Raw genomic sequence first — 19,234 nt, forward strand, 5'->3', positions numbered from 1 at the left:
TGAGCAAAAGTAAAAATGGCGAGTAAAACGTGCAGCGACACATCTCATTAAAATGCCTGATAATAGAACTTGAACTCGCGACCCCTTGATTTCAAGTCCATTCGGCCATGCTGCCTCTAATCTAAGACCTTATTACCAGTTAAATGATAAATGCTTATAACTGTCAGCTCTTTCACTGGCCTCGAGACTTGACGCAACATATTCCAAAACTGATGACTGATAGCGTTACAGGAATCCATTAGGAGCAGTTTGCAATTGAGTGTCGTAAGACCAGAACCGAAGTGATCACTCCGGCCAATCATTGATCACACTGGCAATCCAGTGAACCAATCAAAACTCAAAGCACATACATGAAGTTGACGCCACGCGGCAAAGCGCGGGAAAGCGTGTTCGAGCAAGTCATTATTGGGTTTTACTTCTGATTGGATGACAAAGTGACGCGAGTATTTATAAGCCAATCGCTTAAGGGAGCCCAGTCATGGCATTTTTGAGTTATTTTGGCCATGAGAAAAATTACCTTTAAATTGAAGGAAACTTGAAAATATTAGTTTACTAAGACTGAAAAACGCCAAAGAGATAATAATAAACCATAAAGGAACAAGGATGGTTAAGGATGGAGAAGATTAACACAGATTACAAACGAAGAACTTAAAATATTTAGGCTTATATTTTCAAGTTGCGGAAACCGTGACGTAGTTCCTTTAATGTAGTAATGCAAAACCAGAGCAAATGCGAAATTCTTTCGACACTCAAGTGAAAACCGTTCTAATGCAACACCAAGCAAATGCTAGTTACTTTCAACAGGCTAGTTTAAATCCGCGCTAATGCACTGAATAATCATCTGTCCAATTTTACATTTTATTTCCAGGAACTAAACTCAGACGCTGTAAAATTGATAAAGATGGTGTTCCGTATTACCTTGGACCTCCTAACTGTATGTTGTAAAGTTTAAAACAATCACTCACTCGCGTTAACTTTAAAAATGTTACTTAAAATAATTAACTAATTACAATAGGAAGCCACATCAGCCTTCGCTGGTCCTCTATCCTGGTCGAATTGGAGTTTGGAGATGTTGGTTTGACTGTAAAGTGAACTTGCTTTAACATAAATTTTGTTGACTTTTCTCGGAAATGATTTCATTTCTATGAGAAATGGCATTCAAATTAAACGTCATAACAAAACAAATTTGGAGTAAACAACTTGAAATAGCTTAAACAAACTAACTTGATGTTAAATAGCTACTGTAGTGTGTGACCTTGATCTAATGAGGATCCTCGGTGTCGAAACCATCTTTACATTCGCTGCTTGTAATCTTCAACCTTTGAAAATATAACTAAAGTTTCCAAATAATCTGCTATTGGCCGCGAGAGACCTGGGCACCAGACAACTACAAATGGGTTTTGTTCTGAAGATTTACAGTAAGTCTAAAGATAGCAAATGATTGTAGATTGAATATTCATCTTCAATTAAATGGTAACTGAACTACAAAGATCAAAATCTGAATTTTGATTTAAATGTAAACTCCTTTAAACCATATCATGAAATTTGTAATCGAGTCAATGATACTATGAAGGTTGGAATTAATTGTCTGTAGAGGCGTTTTGAATTTTTTGTGTCGATTTTGTTTTGATTTCCGAACACACTTTTATACTTTCCATACAATGTACAAGTTGTTGATAAACATTCTACTTTCAGGGATTGACCTGGAAAACATCAGCGCACAAGCGGAAGCCATATTTGGAGGGTCTACGTAAGTTCTTCATTCTTTTAGAGAGATCAAAATAGGCCAGCAAATATTATTTTTTGGTTCCATTTTTCCACAGAGCTGTTTTAAGGAACAATGTCATGATATTTTAAAGCCATTTTCTGATTAATTTTTAATTGAAAAATATCAAAATAATAATTTCGTAATGTAGGATGATACCAAAATTGTATTACAAGAAACAAACTAAGTAAGGATGGCCATGAGATGGATTACAAACGACGAAGTTAACAGAAATTGGCCAATTTTTTCACGCTGCACGGTCCGTGACATAGTTCACCATACATTGGAGCGATCAATATGGAATTCCTCCTTTCAATATTGGATATTGTCCAGTAAACAGGTGATAAGTGTTAATAAAAACATCATCGAAAGTAATATTGTCCGCTTGATTTAACGTGAAATTCTCGGAACTAACATATAAAAGAAATGTGTGGTTCTCCACAAGGAGAATTAGAATTTTGAACTTTGAACTGACGGAATTGAATTTTCTTTCAGCGGACTAAAAGAGATTGACCTTGATCTTGATGGTCAGGGGGGCCGTACATTCCTCCGTGTGCTGTTGTACCTGTGTATGCATAACTACCCTCCCCTGGTGACAGGGGCGCTACAACTTCTCTTCAGACATTTCAGTCAGAGACAAGAAGTACTGCAAGCCTTTAAACAGGTCAGTGAGTCTTAACAGGTCCTCAACACACATAATTACCTTCCCTGTCAGTACGTAGCTGGTCTGTTCGGTTTCCAGTAGTGCTGAGTTTAACTGTTTAGCCACACAACAAGCTAACCCAACTATCTACCTTCCCCTCTCCACCCACCCTTCCCGTCGCCTTCCCCACTTCTCCCCCACACCCCGTTCCCGCCAGCACGCCAGTTTTGCAAGCTTTCCAACCCACTACTAGCAAGATTTGTTCTCGCCTCGTTCTGGGTAGTCCCGAGTTCAGCTGCCTTGTTATAGCTAACTGGTTAGTCTTCAATCATTGGGCTTTCAGTACATCATTATGATTAACCATGTTGTGATATTTGAAATATGTCTTTCCTTTGTTCGAGTGGCATGCCTGAAAACTAAACTAGCCTTGAGTGAAGTGAAGTTCCCAACAATACATTACGATTTGTGAGTTAAGAGTCTGCGTTGTTTGGGCCTAGTCAGTACAGGACGCGGTATGAGGGAAGGATGAGGAATCCCACTACCTTCTAGACTACGAGTAGTCCCTCTTTCGCTTAGTCCGTCGTGCGTAACGTGAAGAAAACCGCGAGAAAAAAATGGGCGCGCGAAACCTTGGAGCAAGGAGCTTCTCGCTTCCAGGATTTCGCGCGGCCATTTTTTTCCTTGCGATTTATTTACGGTCACGCTCGATGGACTAAGCGAAAGATGGACTACTCGTAGTCTAGATACCACCTTACGGACCACTCCTGTGGTCCACTTATTGTCTCGCCTCAGATTTCGTATTTCGTCTGCAAATGACCTAAGCTCAAAAGCGAATGACAATGATGACACAATGTTTTAAAAGCTAGTTATCGAGGTCTGGATTCTTTTTGCGGCACAGGTACAACTACTGGTATCTAACAGTGATGTGGAGAACTACAAGCAAATCAAGTCTGATTTGGATGAGCTTAGACTGCTGGTGGAGAAATCCGAGCTGTGGGTGTACAAGAGCAAGAAGGATCTTCCTACTGAGACTCGCGCCAGAAAGATCACACCAGGGCTGGTTGGGTTGAGGAAGGATGGGGGCAGCAGCAGTAGCAGCAAGGAGCCGGAACAAAGAAAAGACAGTCTGGAACAGCAGGATATGGAAGTTGTTGGCACTAGCACGTCACAGGTAAAGAAAAGTGGTTATTTTCCTGTTGTTTTTATTGTAAGCATTCTAATTATCATAAGTAAAAACAGAGGTAAATTTGTTTTTGTTTGTTGAATTTCCGATTGTTTTGTCTTTTTCACTTTGCTAGGACCCGCACAGTAGTGACAGCGAGGGTGGAGGTACTAAGGTATGTAAACTGAGTGTGATACAGTAGGTTGAATAGAGAATAATATAAGGCGCGCGTGGTTGACAACGAGAATAGAAACTCCAACTCTACAGGGAACCATGTATTATTTTGTTTATCCCATAAATATACCAATAACGACATTTTTGACGATTTTCCAAAGATTTCTAATCACTTTCCGTAGATTTCTAAAGACTCTACAAAAGTTGTCTGAGGGCTACACGAACGTTTCGGAACAATTCCGATAATCACCGTAGATTGCCGAAGACTTCCGAGGAAGATTCGAAAGTGTTTCGATCATACACCAACAAATTTAAGTTCAGTTAAAGGGTCAAACGTGTAAAACACCGCAGTTTATATAATAACAAAAAATATCAACTAGGAAGAAACTAAAAAACAAGCAACGCCGTACGAATCACTATTCAATAGACTTTTTGTCTTCAATATGCAATGTTGGACACAAAAGCCAGTGTAGCCTAAATGTGCGTTAACTGATCCTCTTTATTCATTTCACTCTTCAGTCAGAGCGGCAACGGATGGTTAGTGATGGCTCCATTGAACTCGAAGTTGAGCACTCCGACACTGTGTCACTGAAAAACTACAAGAAGACAGAAGCGGTAAGATACTTGTATAAAGTGTGTTCTTTAACCTTAGTGACTGAAGATGTGTAGTATTTTGTTTCTGTTGTCTGTCTTAGGACATTCGGACACACATTCAGCGCCATAAAGCCTTCAATTTCAAAAGCCAGAACCTGTTGCTAGAAAGTCCTTCAGTTGAAATTGTTCTGTTCATTATTGCGGATTTTCATGTTGTAAATAGTTTACTAGATAACTACAAGTCAGGTACTGCCAGTTGTTTTTTAGTACATAATATGACAGATTTTTCAGGAAACACCGGGCGCTTTTCATTCAACCAAAAATTCCCGAACTTTCGAGATTGGGGCAAATGGCACGGTAAAGGCTTCCTGGGGAAGTTTTAGGTAAAATCCGAACATTGCCGAATCTTACCTTCAGCCGAAAATTCCAGGAGCAAATCAAATGGAACGGAAATTCTGATACGAAATTTTTTGAAAATTTGGGTATACCTCGCGATGTTGTCCTCTTTTCTAAAAATTCCGGAAATTGCTGTTCCATTCGCCACTAGAAATTGCGAGAAATTCAATTCCAAATTTCGTGGTCAAATGGAGAGCGCCCACTTCTGGTCCTGAAATGTCGTAAAAACAACCACCATACTAGCGTGTGCTCTTGTGAATATTTACATGCTTTGCTTTTCGTTTTACTTAGATCCTTGAAAGACTGAGCAATCTTTGCGTATCTTTTGGTGCAAGCTGTGTAAAGAACCGTAAACATGAACAAAGATTGTTAAGAAACATGGGAGCTCACACAGTAGTTCTGGAACTGCTACAGATACCGTATGAAAAGGTACACAGCTTATACAGGTGCCAGTGAAACGCGTAAACTGGAAAACTCTTTGATGAAATAGCGGGCTCCTACTTGAATCTGCTTAAAATTTTCTAATTTAAGTTATTAATTTTTCATTTTATTTTTTATAAAATTTGATACTGTAAATGTTGATAAATTTGAAGACATTACTATGGCAGTTAGGCTTTTGATATTTGTTTTAATGTACTTTCCTATATTTATGTTTTTATTTTTGTATTTATCCTATCATTGTGTATTCTATGTTAGGTAATAGCTTCAGGGCTCCTATTAATAGCAGACATGCTTTGTAAGCTCCCTGAATGGACTACGCTGAAAATTTACCTATAGATTTTTACTTTTAAATAAAGGTGTCTATCAATCCGTGTCTCTGTCAACTGATACGTTGGTCAGATTGCGTTAAGAATAAACGTGTGAAAAATAGTGGCACACAAGTTGTATTAGGAATAATTTTCGCGTAAATTTCTGAAGTTTGTGCTTAGTAATCTGTTTCAATATCATCCTTGTTCCATTTTAGTTTGTAATTTTCTTTGTAGTGTTCGCCTAACTTAGCAAATTATCATATCAAGCGCTTCCTTCAGTTTAAAGCCAAGTTCCTGTTTTGCAAAAAAATGGCTTCATACATTTTGACGTAGTTCCTTTTATGATTTGGCCGGATTATCCGAAGGGTAGCAGCTTTCTTAAGCTTGTAATTCTATTTGTCGTCATAGTATATTTAAACAATAGACCACAAGTTTTTATGGTTTATAGGCTGATAAACCACTTGGGATATTAGAAGAACACTCGAAGAATTCGTAAATCACTCGCCTGCGGCTCGTGATTTACGAATTCTTCGAGTGTGACACGCGAAATTTCCATGAGATTACTGGCACTGTAAACCACAGCTGATTGACCAATCAGAGAGCGCGCATTCATTTAATTATTACATGAAGTTGTTATTGTTTTAGGGCTAGGTGCATTGTTTCTGTTGTTTGTTCTGCTGTCCTCTCAAAGGGCTTCAAGCCATTCATGTGAGACCTTACGAGAGCTGCTACATCACCCAGATTATCTTAAAACGTCGTAAATACGTTGACTTCCTTTAAATCCTTTACATTCCCAGGCTCACTCCTTTGCCTCCCTTGTCGTTAAGGGAGATGAAGAAGAGAGAGCCTGGGATCGAGGCTGCAGTCTACCGTACTGAGACTCAAAAGCGTTCTTGCATTTTCTTGCTTTAGAATGAAGATTTGAGGATGGAGGAGATCATGGCCCAGGCTCATGAGTTTTTACGTAACTTCTGCCTCAGCAATCCTCAGAACCAGGCCCTACTCCACAAGCATCTGGACTTGTTCCTCACCCCAGGGGTAAGCACGTTTATGGACTCATGTTACTCTTAAGACGTTCCAGTCAAAACAAACTATTATTGATGTTCAGCAAATGATCGATTGCCCGACAAATCTCCGCTTTCCTTTGGAGTATTGCGGATACTTTGTTACCAAGCAGCGTCATTAGAGCAGTTTTTGATCGACTCTTGAATGTATTGAGTGTTTGTTTCAGTTTTACTAGTTGATCTCGTTTATTGGTTAAAACGTCTAACAATTGGAACAGCAGAACTACGATCAATACTCTAGAAATGACTCGGTTTACCCGCGTTTTTCCGCGGGGGGCGCAAGTTGCATATTTTCCCGCGCGAGGGGCTGGTTGCAAGTTTTCCCGCGTGAGGGACTGATTGCATGTTTTCCCGGGCGAGGGATGGTTGCATGTTTCCCCGCGTGAGGGACTGATTGCATGTTTTCCCGCGTAAGGGATGGTTGCATGTTTTCTCGTGCGAGGGACTGATTGCATGTTTTCCCGCGCGTGGGACTGATTGCATGTTTTCCCGCGCTTTCCATCGGATGTTAAATGAGTCACTTGAGAAAATGTAAATGTTGCCGTGTGTCTTCTTTCGTCCTTTAGCTGAAAGAAGCTCATACGTTACGCTATGTCTTCATGGAGAACTCAGCGCTTTGTTATGAGGTCACTGAGAAAGTTGTTCAACATATTGTGCACTGTGTTGAGACGCAAGGCCGCCATGTTGAATACCTGAAAGCTTTGCAGACCCTGGTGAAAGCAGAGGGACAGTCCATAAGAAAAACCCAGGACATGGTCATGGCCGAGGTATGTCGGCTTGGATTCTTCAGATGCAAATCGTAATAGCAGTGTTTAAAGAAACTCTTGAGTTCTAATAGGCTAACAAAGGAGGGAAACTTTCAGGAAAAGGAATGCAAATAACTGATTTCTGACATCGGTTTGAAGGAATCCGAAGACCCCTAACTAGGTTTCGCGAGTATTCCCGAAGCCTCCGGAAGATTTTTGATAAAGCCCGAAGCTAGTAAAAAACAAGGAGATTTGTTTGGATCCATATCATAGAACAAGGTACCCGAGAATAGATATAGAGAGAAACTTGGCCCTTTGCGAGAAGAAAATGCTGTTAAAGAATTAAGATAAATTTTAAAGAAATATAAAGAATTTGAATTAATCTCAACCCTATAAACCCTTTGTTTATCAAGATCAAAAACATCCTTTTTTCTACAGTTCGTCGGAGGAGAATTTGTGTTTCGGTGAAGAGGGCTTTTGTAAGGAGAGCAGTTCTAACCAGTTGAAATTTGGCACAGTGGGACCCCGCCTAACGGCCACTCCGTTAATACGGCCACATTTTTGTGGCCATTGGTGACCAGATTAACGGGGTTCCACTGTATAAATAATTTTATCATTGCAATTTGTTTTCTTAGTTAGTGAATGTGGGCGAAGAAGTGCTGGTGTTTTACAGTGACCCCCAGTCCTTCAACTGTCTTGTCGACATGATGCAATCTGAACGAGAGAGACTAGACGAGTCTGGTCCTCTGCTGTACCACATCAACCTGGTAGAACTGCTGGCCTGTTGTACCGAGGGCAAAAACGTGTACACAGAAATTAAGTGTCACAGCTTACTTCCGCTGGATGACATCGTGCGAGTTGTCACGCATCCGGATTGTATCCCCGAGGTGAGAGGGACTGGGGATGGTAGAGCCTGCAGTACTGACGTTTGTTAGAGTGCGGTTTGTTAATTCACTCATGCGTCGTAAAGCAATAACGAGAGTTGAGGCGAGGCAAACATTGGGCAAAAGTATGGCACTGGGGTTATAAAGAAAAGAGAGAATATCCCCTTAGTCTTGTGACAGATTCAAATACTGGGTTTTTATTCGTCATTTGATGTAATGTATCGAGCACGAAAGATCGTGTTTGTCCACATCTCCAAACACCGAAAACAGAGTTGAAAATACGACACGTAGCGGAGTATTTTTGACGAACTTCGAGGTTTTCGGAAATGTGGTCAAACACTGTCTTGAGTGTTTGATATATCTTCTCAATCAGAACTAAAACTAAGGAGAAAATGGAGGAAAAAAATTGTAAAAATCTATGCTAATTAAGATCAGATGTCCAAACACCGTCATGGTCATGATTTGCTTTGTTTAAACTTGATAAATTATTAATGATGTTGAAAAAAAGAAATTTCTTCACCCGAGGGACAGGAGACTTTATCCAAAGAATCGAATGCGATATTAGCAAATATAACTTAAAGTACACGAAATGAGCGCCTTCTAGTTAGCTGCGGTTGATAATTACATAGCCAGAATTCCTGGTTGCGGTATTAGAGGATGCAAAATTTATGTGCTGTACGCTCCCATGACTAGAAATCTTCCCTGCAATGCTTCCCCAGCAAATATCAATCTGTGTTGTGTTCCCTCAGGTGAAGAACTCTTATGTTAACTTTCTGAATCACTGCTACGTTGACACTGAGGTGGAGATGAAGGAGATATACACCAGTAATCATATCTGGACTCTGTTTGAGGACTTCTTAGTTGATATGGCCCGGGTAAGGCAATATGCTGACATATAATAACTGATTCCTCGGAAAACAGTTTTTTGCAAATATCGGGAAACGTCAAGATTTTTGAAAAAGTAAAATTAAATAGCCTACTTCCCAATACACCACTCGATGACTTTTTGTTATATGAAAAAAATAAATTCAACAAGGAAGCATTAAATCACACCTTATCACAAACAAATAGCATAATACCCCTGGCCTACAAGTATCGAATTTAAGTCTGTGCATAGCGAGAAAACGATATTCTTTCACCCCGTAATTTGTAGAAAAATCTGCATATTTCTCCCCTGCACAACAATCTACAGGCATGGACTTATTGTGTTGGAAAATGCGCAAAAACATGAAATCATAACCGTAATACCAACAGAATAAGTGTCAGCACCACCCCCCCCCCCCCCCCAAACCACCACCACCACCACCCCTTACAATGTCGGAAAATGGTAAAATGCAAACTTGTGTTAGATGAAAGTGTTTTTTCAAGATTGCACAGGGGTGGGGAGGGACAAAATGCGTATAGAATGACGCTTTCCAACCGCTGTGACCAAGGTTGTACGTACTCTTTTGTACGGTAACGGTATTTTTTTTTAAATTCTTTCAGGTTTGTAATAACACCTTGGACAGATTTCACGCAGACACCATGTTGGAAAAATACGCAACAGAAACTATCATGAATTTACTGACGTTCTTCTTCAACTCACCCTTCTCCGACTCCAGCACCACCATAAAGGTACTTTACTCTGTGTAGCGGGAGGCGCCGTGGCCTCATTGTTAGTGCGCTCGACTCCGGATCCGTATGCAGACTTAACCTTACCTACCTACTCTGTAAGGTTGCAAGCTCGGCAGCCAAATGCATAAATTCTGGTTCTATTCGTTGTATTTCAAGAACAACACTGACAAAGCAGTCTTTTGCACTGGTCACCTGAAATCGATCTAAAGCTTAGAAAACCTTTGACTAATCTCAACCAAAATCGAGAATTTCCTCGTCAGGATTTGCTTTTATGCCGCCGTTTTATGAAGTGAGAAGTTGTAGCAGCAAATAAGACCGTAATTGTGTTAGTGCTAAGCGTAATACTTGCTGTGTTTGAGCACAATTAACACACTGTTTTTCGTTTCAAGTCACGGCAGCCTGTCTTTGTTCGTCTTCTTCGCGGTGCATTCCGACTTTCCCAGTGCTCCTGGATGACAGGATCACAAAAATACCACGTGGAGACGTGTATCAAGACGTTATCTGATGTTGGTGAGTCGGGGATCCTATCTGAAAGAACTATAACCTTTACAAGAACTGTAATTGTAAAACTACCTACTCCAACGTCTCCAACCCTATGCAATGTTTATGTCACACTCTAGATCGAAAAACAAGTGTTCTCGGCCCTGATTTCCAATATTCAAGGCAGTTGAAAGGTGTAGGAGGCCGAAAATAACAAGGATTTGATGATCTTGAAATTATTTTGTCATTATCATTGTCTCGTTCACGTTTTATGTAATATATCAAACACGAAAGACCGTGTTTGACAACATTTCCAAACACCGAGAAGACAGTTGAAAATGCGACGCGCAACGGAATAGTTTTGACGAACTTCGAGGCGTTTGGAAATGTGGTCAAACACTGTCTTGAGTGTATGATATGTCTTCTCAATCGAGACTAAAGCCATGGAGAAAACGGAGAAATAAGACAGTAAAAATCTATAATGCGCTTTAGAGAGGGAAAATCTCAATAGGTCACATTGAGGGTACGAATATGGCCTATTAACCTATGTCGTCAGTTCCACCTCTTCAGGGAGACTTTTTGTCTTATTTCTTAAAGGTCTCCGATCTTAACTATTCATGTTCCCTTTTGTTTTATTGTCAACTCTTTTTGGTGTTTTCCGCTTTAATAAACTGTCAGTTTGAGTTTTCCTTCGATTGAAAAAAGTTTTGACCTTCAAATGGAGGCGCCGAGATGTGAAGCTTTCTTCTCACTTCATTTGCAGCTAGGAATCGTGGGATTGCAATCCCAGCTGACCTTGAGAGCCAGATCCAAGCGTTGTTTACTCGGTCCCAGTTGGTGATGAAACACACTCGACATTGGCTCAGTCACGGGAAAGTCCGAAGGGACTCCATGATGAACCTTTCCAGGGACTATAGGAGCATCATTGAGGGGCTACAGGTAACGTCCCTTAATCATGTCACGCGTTGACCCCACAAAGTAAGACTGTTAACTTGTGTTTCGTAATTTGAATCACAGGATATTGTTTCGCTATTGGAGGATCAACTTCGCCCGCTCGTCCAATCAGAGTTATCGGTGTTGGGTGACGTGCTGTATCGTCCAGAGTTGATGTTTCCTCGGCAGTCCGAAGCATGGCACAAGTCTAAAAGCGGAGGGTTCGTCTCCAGGTACAAATGAACGGGGTTTGAGTTATTTCATAAAATCGCCTTTTATAAGCGCTTTGCGTTGTGATGAACTTCAGTGCTCTGTAGCGACCCTTTGAGTTTATTTTATTTGATACGTTAACGTGGCCCTTTCATTATAAAGTACAACGTAGTTCTAACTTTCAGTTAACTCTGTGAATGAAACCCAAGTGTGTAACCATTCAAATTTAAGTTATTGAGCAGTACTTTCATGCGGTACTGTTTATTATGCTGTACAAAGTGGGCTACGTTAACGCATCCAATACAAGGTGGTTCTAACTTTAGTCTCTGGATGAAACCCTACTGTGTGACCATTCAAATGAAAGCTTTAGAGCAGTGCTTTCATGCAGTACTGTTTGCTATATTGTTCAAGTTTCCATTTTTCTAACCGTTCTGCGGATGAAACTCTGGTGTGCGACCATTCAAACGAAGCTAATGAGACTCGCTTTCACGTGATGCTATTTATTTTCCATAACAGACTTTCTGTATTTCTTTTAAAATATTTTCAAGTTTTCTCCCTCCTCAGTAGCTCATGAAAATTCGTTCTGGTCAATAATCACCAGAGTTTCGTTAAGGCACTGAGAAGTTAGAGCCAGCTCAATCGAAGTTCTACTCAACAGCTTTCATTTCGTGGGTCACAAATTATGGTTTCATCCGCATACTTAAACGCTAGATCACCTTTAAGTATGGACTCGAGGACTCTCAGGGGTAAAAAGAAAAATTCCCCAAGTTTCTTCCATCCATCAATTCTCTTTCAAACATAAGATTATTGTTTCATATGATCGACCGGAGACGTTTCAAAATATGGTACTTTGTTTTGTCTCCACCAGGTTGATAGCACACGCTAAACAGCTGCTCGAGGACAACGAAGAAGCTTTGTGTGTCCGAGTGCTGCAGACGATCAAAGGCATGATGGCGCGTGATATCGACTTTGGAGACAAGGTCAGTAGGAAGAATACATTACAATTTTTACACCTTATCGTACCTTTCTGGCGCGTTTCGGTGGCATATCAGGCGAGTTTGGTCGAGCCATGGTTCGAATTTTGGCCAGACATAGTCGAGCCAAAATATCCATGGCGAGACCAAACGTACCTGATATGCCACCGAAGCGTACCAAAAAGGTACGATTAGGCATTTACCGTTCCCAACTTCGGCCAAGTGACCATGATATCATATCGAGTCAGTGACTTGATATCGCAGGATATCTGGTTATCACGGCTTCTGATTGACTAATTGCGAATTTGAATGCGGTAAAAAGTCAAATCGGACAGAACTCCATCTGAGAGTCTGTACTGTGCCCGCGGTGTTCGTCAGAGGCATTGCTACGCAACCTGACGTATGCTAAGTTGACGTGACAGCTTTTCGTAGGCTCACGAGTGTTATTATTGTCTTTTGATTGGGAGACAGTAATTGAACGCTCCTCGGATGCTACGAAAGTTGAAATAATAGAACTTTATCTCAAAGCAACGCAGATATTGCTTTCCTAGATCAATATCGGTCACTTCTTTGGACAGATTTTTAATGTTTTCTTCGAGTGAAGCGACGGTAAACAGATTCCATGTTGCCATGCGTCTGTTCAGTGATAGATCACAGATGACGTCAAAATGTGGTAAGAACAAAAAATTGGCAAACGAGGCGATAGCTGCGTGTGTCCCTGATGTTCATACCACATGTTGACGTCTTCTGTGATCTGTTACTGAACAGACGCACGGCAACATAAAATCTATCTGTTTTAGATAATAATAATAATAAAAAAATGTTAATGACGTCATCAACGCGTCTATCCTCCAATTGATCGTAGGTAAAAACCAATCAAAATCCGAGAAGAATTTGACCTATAATATAAAGGCGATAATCTGTTGAAAAATACCCGCTTTCGATATTCGCTATATCTCGATTACTCGCTATTTAATTGTATCCCTGTTTTGTTTCAGGGTGACGCGCTACGTTCGTCGCTGTTAAGCCGCTATTTTGGTGCAAATTATTACATCACAATCAGTCAGGCCAATACTAAGACCTCTACCGATAGCAACAGCAAGAAAACCGCCAGTCAGGATGTAAACTCGGGGCCTGGGGCTGAGCTGCTGTCACGCGCGGGCGTCACGCTGTGCGAGATGCAAGGTCGGCTTGACAAGTGTGGAGCGTCTGATCTGATTATTGATCTCATTATGAAGCAGCCGAACCACAGGGTGTTTCTTGAGATACTTGAGCTCGCAATTGCTCTGCTTGAAGGGGGAAACAACTCTATTCAGGTTGGTGTTAAGTTTAAAAGGCTTAAAAGCCGGGTTGCTCAAAGCCCGATTAAGCTAACCCAGGATCAGCGAGAATTTTGATTGGAGTTTTGTAACTTTTCGTTGAGGTTTTCTGTTTATATTGTTTGCCCTTCAGTTTTGAGCTTGAGTGATCTCAAAGTACACATAACATAAGTAGTGAAAAACATTTTTACTCCAGAAAAATAAATACCTCAGGTAACTTTTAATCCTGGATTAGCGTTAACCGCCTTTCGAACAACCCGGCCCCTTGAATTTAAAAAAAAAAAAAAAAAGAAAATTCAAGGCTTTGCAAATCCCTACAAAGTGAATTGGGAGCTTACAAAGCCTTACAATTTTTGTTACTGATACAACAGTGAGTAGTTTGCAAATGTCTAGTTTTCATTTCCAATGTTCACATTTGTTTGGTGCGTCCTCAAGAAATTGGATTACAGTCCTAGAAAGTTCTTAAATTGTTTGGTCCGAAGGCAGTTTGAAACGCCAAACTCGATAGGTTTTCATTCAAGAACGCCTTCTTTATTTGGCGTTGAAAGAGTTTTTTAGGGCGACTTTTGTCAAAATGCTTTACGTTACCTTTTTGAATGTTCTCCACTCATTTCATTATTTTTCGTAGAAATCTTTTCTCCAGCGATTTATAAACGGTAGATGTGAAGAGTTCTTCCGCTACGTTTTTGACAAAATGACGGATGCAGAGGCTGAAATCCGAGCAACCATCACAGTTCAAACAACAGAATCTACAGCAGCAAAGAGCGATAAAGATGTTCCTCATGGTAAGACCACTGATGGACGTAGAGGGACTGTATTTGGAGGACGACGGGACACTCTGGTAACAGGTTAGTGATGCAAATATATTCCCCGCCCCCCTCCCCGCTGGAAAGCTAAATTCTACTCGAAGCACTAGTCCTCTACAATCAAACTTACGTAATGAACTGCGATATGGACGTAAGGGTTGGACCATTTAACTTTTCAGGAGGAGGGTGGGTGATTTGGCATACGCTTCAATATATTTTTAACCCTTTCATGCACCGGGAAATTTTTTTCTCGGGATGACATGTGTGTACACATAATAATTTTTCTCCTTGTAACATGCTTTTTTGGGCTACTGAACGTGCGTTGTATATTTTTTCGGCAGCGGTCGTGTGCGTGAATTTGTTTTTGGTACAAGTATTCTTGCAGGATATTTTTTCCAAAATCAAAACTGATTATTTTTTATATTTAAGTTTTCTATGATTACTGCAAAATTGTGGTGAAACAGAGTAAACAATAACATTTTTGAATATTAATTTTCTCCTTTTCAAGGTTCTTTACTCGGTATCAGCGAGGACGTGAAGGAACAATTATCCGATGCAGCTACGCACACCAGCAAGGCTTACGCGGCCGTAAGAAGGGGCCGAGACCCGGACGCTGAAGTGGAACCTACCAGACCGTTGCCGAGTACATCACTGTTTGGAACTGATCTGCAAAGCAGCTCAGGCAAACATGAAGTTAAAACCATGTCCCCTGAGGTGCTTGTTATGAAGCCGATTCTGAGATTCCTGCAGCTGCTCTGTGAGAACCACAATAGAGAACTGCAGGTAAGTGAGCTTGAAATGGTCTGTAAGGTCGCTTGGGTCAATTTCTAATTTTAGACATTTTACTCATTCGTACTTTTACTTCGTTTTCGATATACCCATTCTCTTTCATTACCCTGACTACCGTAATATAGCTTTTGGTGGTCGCCATAGCACTGTCTATGTTGGATTTCGAAACGGTTCCTTCTATGTAATTCGCTCTTAACTTGGTTTGGTTGTCGTCTTAAAGGAGCTACGTCGCGGTTTGCGCGTCTTAAAAAGTTTAGGCTAACTTTTTCAAGTTCGTCGAGTTTTAATCCGTGTAAATCTTCTCCGTCCTTAACCACCGTCGTTCCTTTCTGGTTTATTCTTAGCTCTTTGGTGTTTTTCTGTCTTAGTAAACTAATATTTTCAGGTTTCCTTCAATGTGGCTAAAATAATTCAAAATGCCGTGACTGAGCTCGTTTAAGTTATTGTAGAGAGCTTTCTAATCGCTTCTCTATGTCCAGAACATGAATCTTAACACTGTTAGCTAACAGTTTTAGCAAGACTGATGTCTTACTTGGTTGTTCAGAATTACATTCGCAAACAAGACCACAGCAAGACCAACTACAACTTGGTTCACGAGACTCTGCAATTCCTTGACTGCATCTGCGGCAGCACGTCTGGGGGACTGGGACTACTCGGTCTGTATATCAATGAATCGAACGTGGGACTGATCAACCAGTGTCTGGAGAGTTTAACCGAGTACTGCCAGGGACCTTGTCACGAAAATCAGGTGCGTGGCTCTTGTTGTGTGACTTTTATTTTAGGAAAAGTTTTGTGATTTGTGTTATTTACCGCAGTGTTTCGAAAAGCTAGCGAGGTCGTTGTTCGGGATTAGAAGCTTTTGAATTCGTTTGACCTTTCAGGTGGCCAAATTTTGTTTATTGTGTGTCGACAAAGTCGTTCGATGGTTTTTATCCTGACTGCTTGTTACAAGGGCAATACAAAAACTGGCTTGAATTTCGGTTTGTTACTTGGTATTTTCTGATCGCGTTACTTAGGATTTAGCGATAAACGCGCAAAAATTTGGCGTTTCTGTCGGAAATTCTGCTTTTCTTTTTCTTTGATTTGGTTCAGTTTATGTAAACGAATATTATTACTGATATTCCTTGGGGCTTGTTTCTCTTCAGACCGCTATCGCTCTACACGAGTCCAATGGTATCGACATTATCATTGCTTTAGTTCTAAACGACATCAACCCGCTGGGAAAACAACGAATGGATTTAGTTTTGGAACTCAAGGTTTGTGGCAGCATTGTATACTTTCTTATTCATCTTCGTGTTTTCCTGTTTTTTTTTTTTGTTGTACTTACATGCCATACTCTGTTGAAGCCCTTAAAGCATTTTGAAATTGCTAAATAGTCATAAAAAGCGTTTATCAACCGGGGGAGTAAGTACCAGACTCAAGGCTCTGAGCTCGCTGGTTTCGTCGCCATGGTTGCTAAGCAATCTGACGTCACCTCGTTTCACCATGTTGACGTGAAATTGATTTTTTGATTGATTTGCCCACTGCTACACAAACTCTTAAAGCTTTTAAAGTAACGTTCTTTACTTAGAGGGATGAAACATTTTTCGTTTGTTCTGCTCTTTACATCACACGTTGCCATACGTTGCCTAGCAACGTCCACACGTAGCTTAGCAACGTAACGATGGTTGCTATTGGAAGGGTGTGTTCACTTGCTAGTAAACACATTTTCTTCTGAGTGGCTCATAAGAGGCGTTAATTCTTTGGGTATTTTCGCGCTAAATATTAGTCCTCGTTGTGTTGCAGAAAAAGAGTGATTAATACTCTCTCTTGATTTTTTTTTTCTTTTCCAGAACAATGCATCGAAAACTCTGCTAGCGATAATGGAAAGCCGTCACGACACAGAGAATGCTGAGAGGATACTGTACAACATGACACCTCAACAACTGGTATGCCTGGTCAGGGATATCACCAGATAACTGAGCTAGATCTCAGAGCTCTGGCTTAGTCATGCGAACTCGGATTTGTTTAATACATTCGACTGCTAGAGATCCACTGCGAAGTGATTAAGTTGAAATGTCGAGAATAAAGTCCCAGGTTGAAAACGTTCCCAAAGTCTGATCATCAGCTTATGTTATACCCAATGATATGTCATGGTTGTTCCAAAGACAAATATGTAATGCAATCATTTTTAATCGCATAATTCTTGCCTCTTTCAGGTTGATGTTTGCAAACAAGCCTATAACCAGGAAGATCTTGAAGACGAGAATGAATGCGAGGTTTCTTGTCGTGATGTCGGTCATAATATTTTCATTCTCGCACATCAGGTACTTTTATTCACACAAACCTCATCCGTGGGAAAAAAACATGGCCACTGACTGGTACATTTACCCATAATTCATAGCGCAAAAATACTGCTCATAAATACTTACAGGAAAGTTCTAAAACCTCCAAACCTGACATGTACAGTGTTGTTAGTACAGGGACAAATATTCCAAAAGATTGCTTTCCTTGTGCTTAATGGGCTGTGTGGTTCGCGAGATATTGGGATAAAAAGTACAGCCGCCATCTTTTTCTCCCTACGGAGGTTTGCATGAAACAACAACGACAACAATAGCTTTATTCACTCATACATTTTACAGTTTTACCAAAAAAATGCATATGAATAGAAGGACAGAAAAATAATGAACATTTGAGTCTGGAGACTAGGGTAACCCGAAAGTTTTGTAGTCATTCTCCAGTTATTGTAAGGTTTCTATAGATATTGAGAGAAGTTGTTTAGAGAAGTTGAAGACTTGAGATCTTTAAGGTCAGTGGGGATATTGTCCCAAAGAATAGTCGCTGTGTAAACTATTGTTTGTTTGTTCCTAGAAGGGGAAATCGTTCGCGGACAATCCAGGTTGAACGAGGGTGAGATTGTTCTCCCCTCGGTAACAAATGTGCAACTCGCGCCGCTTCTAAATTTAAAGGCATTCAATATTTTTCTTCCTTCCTTTCTCATCTTGCTACTGATCGTAAAATTCCCTAACTTCCTTCACTGATGTGTTCAGTTTACTTTTTTAGCTTTCACAACACAATAAGGAGATGGCGAGTTTACTCAAACCCAGCCCGCCTTCAGACTTGGAGGAAGTTAGAAGTGATAGCGCTCTGGAATACTATGCTAAACACACAGCACAAATTGAGGTAAGCACCCTGAAAGAAAAAGTCCACTAAGAGCTTTCTCGTAGCTTGTTAGGTGGCTCAAGATTTTCGTGAATATATGGTGGCTCTGAACCCCAAGTACAGAATTTTTTTAAAACTTTGCCAAAAGTTGCATCTTATCCTTCTCATCAAAATTCGATAATTAAGAAGTTTTTTCACCCTGCCGTTTTTCAAAAATAAGCACTTAAAGCCAAAATTAAGGGTGTGTTTAGCAGGCCATACTGTTGCTATAGTAACATAGTGTCGCCAAACTGATAACAATAATTTCACCAATGATTGGGGAGTTTGTTGATTCCTTGATTTTAGCATCAACTGATTAAGAGTGGTTATAATGATCCATCAAAATCTACGTCTTGGAAGGTGCTGGAAACCGTTTATAGTCACCTTAATATTTCATGAAACGACTACCAATTATGCATTTAGTAAGTAGAGAAACATAAATCCTTGCGTCAGCTATGTCCCTACCTTGGAAGTGCCCTTTTAGGTCCCGATAAAGTACTAATCGTGACTGATTCTACAGTCCTTACTCTTTCGTTTTTTAGATTGTACGCCGAGACCGTACAATGGAACAGATTGTGTTTCCAGTGCCAAACATTTGTGAGTTTTTAACTCCTGAAAGCAAAATTGATGCTTATCAGACTTGTGAGAGAGATGATCAGAACAGCAAGGTAACTAATCGACCTGTAATTTCTCCCTAGTATAGTAGGCAGGTGATAAATATCAAAATCGAATAAGTAGGTGTTCTGTACGTC

The 19,234-nt window shown here is 40.4% G+C and overlaps 1 protein-coding gene across 2 annotated transcripts in view; it reads left to right on the forward strand.

The window, feature by feature from the left end:
* LOC145496403 (inositol 1,4,5-trisphosphate receptor-like) overlaps window positions 1-19,234 on the forward strand; it is a 48,399-nt gene that overhangs the window by 19,996 nt on the left and 9,169 nt on the right. The window contains exons 24-48 of one of the 2 annotated variants that reach the window (XM_081476040.1): window positions 869-934; window positions 1,696-1,750; window positions 2,261-2,429; window positions 3,307-3,579; window positions 3,707-3,745; window positions 4,264-4,359; window positions 5,026-5,163; window positions 6,396-6,521; window positions 7,114-7,314; window positions 7,929-8,180; window positions 8,927-9,052; window positions 9,663-9,791; window positions 10,181-10,301; window positions 11,035-11,210; window positions 11,289-11,437; window positions 12,283-12,394; window positions 13,387-13,704; window positions 14,336-14,555; window positions 15,022-15,296; window positions 15,847-16,050; window positions 16,448-16,558; window positions 17,135-17,230; window positions 17,501-17,608; window positions 18,345-18,464; window positions 19,025-19,150. In XM_081476040.1, coding sequence (XP_081332166.1) covers window positions 869-934; window positions 1,696-1,750; window positions 2,261-2,429; window positions 3,307-3,579; window positions 3,707-3,745; window positions 4,264-4,359; window positions 5,026-5,163; window positions 6,396-6,521; window positions 7,114-7,314; window positions 7,929-8,180; window positions 8,927-9,052; window positions 9,663-9,791; window positions 10,181-10,301; window positions 11,035-11,210; window positions 11,289-11,437; window positions 12,283-12,394; window positions 13,387-13,704; window positions 14,336-14,555; window positions 15,022-15,296; window positions 15,847-16,050; window positions 16,448-16,558; window positions 17,135-17,230; window positions 17,501-17,608; window positions 18,345-18,464; window positions 19,025-19,150 — 3,806 coding nt within the window. The remainder of the gene's footprint in view (window positions 1-868; window positions 935-1,695; window positions 1,751-2,260; window positions 2,430-3,306; window positions 3,580-3,706; window positions 3,746-4,263; window positions 4,360-5,025; window positions 5,164-6,395; window positions 6,522-7,113; window positions 7,315-7,928; window positions 8,181-8,926; window positions 9,053-9,662; window positions 9,792-10,180; window positions 10,302-11,034; window positions 11,211-11,288; window positions 11,438-12,282; window positions 12,395-13,386; window positions 13,705-14,335; window positions 14,556-15,021; window positions 15,297-15,846; window positions 16,051-16,447; window positions 16,559-17,134; window positions 17,231-17,500; window positions 17,609-18,344; window positions 18,465-19,024; window positions 19,151-19,234) is intronic. The other variant, XM_081476041.1, reaches the window with a different exon arrangement.

This window comes from Orbicella franksi, chromosome 9 (genome assembly GCF_964199315.1).
Source record: "Orbicella franksi chromosome 9, jaOrbFran1.1, whole genome shotgun sequence".
In the NCBI taxonomy this organism is placed as follows: Eukaryota; Metazoa; Cnidaria; class Anthozoa; order Scleractinia; family Merulinidae; genus Orbicella; species Orbicella franksi.